We start from the raw sequence: 4826 nt of genomic DNA on the forward strand, positions 1-4826 counted from the left end.
TCCCTCTCTTATCCTTAATTTGATAAAAGACTTTTTAGGAACCACCGAATATATATCTCAATTTAAAGTAGATCGTCAAACTTTTTTATGTGTTTAATTTAACTTCTTGTTTCGCATGAAACTTAATCTTAATACGGTATATTTGGTCTTGCTTAAAAGTTTATTTTTATTTTTAAAAATGTATCAAAGTGATATTGTCAATAAAAAACCTGCTTTTTTCAAGGAAAAAGCAATGCCAAACATGCTTCATTTAAATAAGCAGAATAAAAGATTTGTTTACTGCATCCTTTCGGAGAAGTTTCCTTTCACCTGATGAAAGTCATTCAAGGCATTTGGACAGACTCAGAAAATCTTATCGGATTATGACGTCACAAACTGCCCGTATGACTTGGCTGACTGGCTTCCTTTGACTCACGTGTAGTATTGTCTAAATGCTGCAGTAACTATAATTTATTCCCGATAATCCCAAAAAAATCCCCTCTTGGCCACGCCTTTTTCTTTTTCCACAAAACTAAATTATAATTTGCATTTTTTATTTTAGGTCCTTTCCCCCACCCACGCCCTACTCGTGTATATAAAAGGCATTTTCACCCACAATGGACTCAAAATATTCCCTCCTACTACTTGAAATGGATTCCTCTGTTTTTTACTCCATGAATTCTGGTAAATTTTCCTCTGATTCATCCTTTGGATCACCAGAATCTTTTCCATGTTGGGATGTAAAATTCTTGGAGGAAAATTCACTTCCTTTCAATGAAAATGATTCTCAAGAAATGCTTCTGTATGGTGTTATAACTCAAGCTGCACAAGAAGAAAATTCTGAATTAAATTCATCGGATCATCACACAAAAGAAGATGAAGTAAATTCAGTACCAGACGAAAAACCCACCAAGGAAAAGTCTTACAGGGGTGTAAGAAAAAGGCCATGGGGGAAATTTGCAGCTGAAATAAGGGATTCTACAAGGAATGGAATAAGGGTTTGGTTAGGAACATTTGATACTGCAGAAGCTGCTGCTTTAGCTTATGATCAAGCGGCGTTTTCAATGCGTGGCCAAGCTGCGATTACGAATTTTCCTGTGGAAAGGGTGAGGGAATCACTGTGTGAAATGAAGTGTATAACTGAGGAAGATTGTTCACCTGTTATTGCCTTGAAAAGGAAACATTCAATGAGGAGGAGAAACGGGAACAAGAAAAGCAGGGGGAGGGAAATTAAGAAGGAAAATGTGGTTGTATTCGAGGATTTGGGTGCTGATTATTTGGAACAACTTCTGAGTACAAGTGAAAACGCTAATTTTTCTTCTACTTAGGAACCTTTTCACTGTACCAAGAACAAAAGAAAATGCCACTTTCTTTGTTTTTTCTTTCCCTTCTTTTTTTTTTTTTTTTTTTTTTTTTTTTTTTTTTTTTTTGTGAAGGAGTTTGCTTTATTTTCTATTTTTTCCCCTTTTTATCCACTTTTTTCGTCTCATTCTTTAAGATGATGAAGTGTAATTGTGAAGAAATAGATTAAGGACACTAGTTTCGATAAACGATAACTTTTTAGTGTTATTACTATTATTATTATTATTTTTTTTAACAATGCCTCAATGTGCATGCTACGATAAATTTACTATCCATGCATACTTACACCTAAAACTTTTATAAATAAGATCTCGATGATCATTGAATTCCGGATTTCTCTTGCTTGACACTACAAGTAACTTAATTATCTAAAAAGTTAAAGAAGTAAAGAATCAAATAATTTGTATTTATTTTATTTTCATACTTATTTGCAACAAAATAATTATTGCATGGAAATATAAACCATCAAGTCTTTATGTAAGGGGTGTTTGGTTTTATAAATTCAATGCAATATCTTATTTTTTAAACAAATTACCTAATTAAATCCCACTCTATGTACATATAATACCCATATAATCACAAAGATTTGCTCTATGGCCTATACATGGGTCCCATTCTTTGTTTGATAACAAGAAATTTATATGCGTGATGCCTATATAAGGACAAAGATGTTCTATAGCCTATACACGAGGCCTGAATTTTGATAAAAAAATTTGCAAAAGAATCTATGTTGCATCCCTTATTGAATGAATATGCAATATATACTCTTTCCATGGGTCGAATCATTAAACTATCGAGTGAATCATCTGTTAAAATTGGGGGTTCCATCTTAAAGGTCAACCATGTTAAGACCTGTAGTCCATTTTAATAAGGTTAATCTTTTAAGATGGAACCTCAAATCTTAACATAGTATCAGGGCCCATTAAGTTCCAACGAGCAATTCGATCCGATTAAGACTTAAAATTGGTTTCGGTGAAGATGGACGGTACCAATTATCTTAACTGGGTCTCACAATTGCAACATGTTCTATCTAGCAATGATTTACTTGGATTTGTGGATGGTTTCGAACCCTGACTAGAGAAATTTCTCCATGACTTCGAAGGAAAAGCCTACCAAGGATATTAATCCTTAATATGTTCTGTGGATAAAAAGGGATGAGTTTGTCCTAGGATGGCTAAATGCCACTCTAACAAATAAAGTCCTTCCTTCTGTTTTTGGTCTCACTATTGTCAAACGAGTGTGGGACCCTTTGGCCAAGCGACATGCGTCGCACTCGCCAGGCCTGTGTAGTAGTGCAACGTTTGGGCTACGCTTGAAGGCCCATGACTTCCGCTCCTACTCTTCCCTTGGTCTTCTCTCAACCGAACTTTTCTTAGTTGGTTTCGGTGAAGATGGACGGTACCAATTATCTTAACTAGGTCTCACAGTTGCAACCTGCTCTATGTAGCAATGATTTACTCGGATTTGTGGATGGGTCGAAACCCTGTCCGGAGAAATTTTTTCATGACTCCGAAGGAAAGCCTACCAAGGATATTAATCCTGAATATGTTATGTGGATCAAGAAGGATTAGTTTGTCCTAGGATGGCTGAAGGCCACCCTAATAGATAAAGTCCTTCCTTCTATTTTTTGTCTCACCCTTTTGGCTTTGGTACTTTCTTAGGTCCTTGTTTAATTTCTTGGTGTGCTAAGAAGCAATCGGTCGTTGCTCGATCAAGAACTGAGGCAGAATATCGGGCTTTAGCAATGACTGTTGCCAAACTTTATTGGATTAGGATGGTTCTTAAAGATTTACAGGTTCATCTTACATGCGTTCTAATTATTTGGTGTGATAATTTGGGTGCTATTGCCCTTGTTTCCAATCCCATTTTTCATGCTCGCACAAAACATGTGGAAGTAGTGTTCATTTTATTCAGGAGAAAGTTTTGAATAAGGAGGTTGCTGCTAAGTTTATTTCTACATATAACCAAATTGCTGATATTTTCACAAAAGGACTTACTTCTCCTCAGTTTCTCTTTCTCAAGGCCAAGCTCATGGTTTGTCCTCCCCCTACTCGCTTGCAGGAGAATGTTAAGGAAACTAACAGAAAGCATACCAGTCACCATACCATATTGGAAGAGATATGATTACTTGATTACATAAAGAGGCTTGATTACAACATATTTTTCTTCCAATATGGTATGTTGACTGGTATGCTTTCTGTTAGTTTCCTTAACATCTTCGTATTAAAATAAGACACAAAAATATATAAAATATTGTAAAAAATATGAAATATAGAAATTTTAACTGCATCCCCATATATAAAATATTGTGAAAAAAAGTGAAATCTTGAAATTTAACTTCATCTTAAATTTTATTTCAAAAAATTTTAGACATTAACAAATGAAAAAATAATAATAAATAAACATTTAGAAAAAAAGAAGTCATATTAACCGTTCAAAAATAATCTTTAAACTATAAACAAATCGCAGGGTGGAAAAATTAGAGATATTCATTTGGTATTCTACTATAGATTAATAATTAATCTAGATTTCAGCTTTCCATAAAAGCTGATATTAGAGTTTTTTGAAAAAGCTGCAAATTGGAGTTTCACTTAAGCAACTTTAAAAGGATATTTTTTGTCAACATTTTTTTGATATTTCAGTATAAATTAATAAGTTAATCTAGATTTTGGCATTCCGTAGAAAAATGATTCAGCCTCTATTTGTTTTCCATTCTTTTCAATTTTTTTCTTTTTTTTATAGAATCATTTTTAACAACGCATTTAAAAAATATATATATTTTGCACGTATCAAAAATATTTTCTTATTTTTTAACCATACATTCTTCTAAAATATTATTCCAAACTCTTTTATTATTATTATTATTATTATTATTAATTTTTAAGAATAACCACCAAGCATGGGTTCATATTGGAGCTTCTCTTTAACAACTTTAAAAATAAATTTCATTGGCAATAAAACAAATGTATTTTATACAAAAATGCTTTTGATTTTCTAAAATTACTTTCAAGTAAGGTTTTTAAATACGTAATGCGTAGTAATGTGTTTTGATTGAGTATCGAGTATATGCATATCGATGCGAAGCATATGCGTAATTAAGGGTTTTTCAAATTTTAATATTATTTTAAATATCATAAACTAATAAATGAATATATAAAATAATGCGTTTTTTGAATTTTATACATGTTCTTCAAATTTTCAACAAAAATATATTGCTCAAAATTATAAATAATACAATTACTTAGTACTCAATTCCCACAATTAAAATTAGACAATGACACCGACTTTAAAAATAAAAAAAAATAAAAATCATATCTTGTCGAGCTCTTTATTGAATTCCAATTTAATCTTCTCATCATCCAAATCATCTTCCCTATCATCTGATACAAATCATCTTTATCGTACTCCTTTATTTCAATTTGAGAATTTCTATTATCTTTTGTAGATAGTAAGATATCATCATCAACATTCTCCTCATCATCATA

General features: G+C 32.2%; 1 protein-coding gene across 1 annotated transcript; it reads left to right on the forward strand.

The window, feature by feature from the left end:
* The first annotated feature begins 574 nt into the window (after nt 1-574).
* LOC111390583 (ethylene-responsive transcription factor 1B-like) lies at nt 575-1372 on the forward strand. Its single transcript, XM_023015643.1, has one exon. It carries the CDS (start codon nt 597-599, stop codon nt 1305-1307), a length of 711 nt encoding a protein of 236 aa, XP_022871411.1. The 5' UTR covers nt 575-596; the 3' UTR covers nt 1308-1372.
* The last annotated feature ends 3454 nt before the right edge of the window (nt 1373-4826 follow it).

Source organism: Olea europaea, unplaced genomic scaffold (assembly GCF_002742605.1).
Source record: "Olea europaea var. sylvestris unplaced genomic scaffold, O_europaea_v1 scaffold69, whole genome shotgun sequence".
NCBI classification, from domain to species: domain Eukaryota; kingdom Viridiplantae; phylum Streptophyta; class Magnoliopsida; order Lamiales; family Oleaceae; genus Olea; species Olea europaea.

Bases quoted from the DNA above. Each gene is read 5' to 3' on its own strand.
- LOC111390583 (XM_023015643.1), top strand. From the start codon at position 597: ATGGACTCAAAATATTCCCTCCTACTACTTGAAATGGATTCCTCTGTT.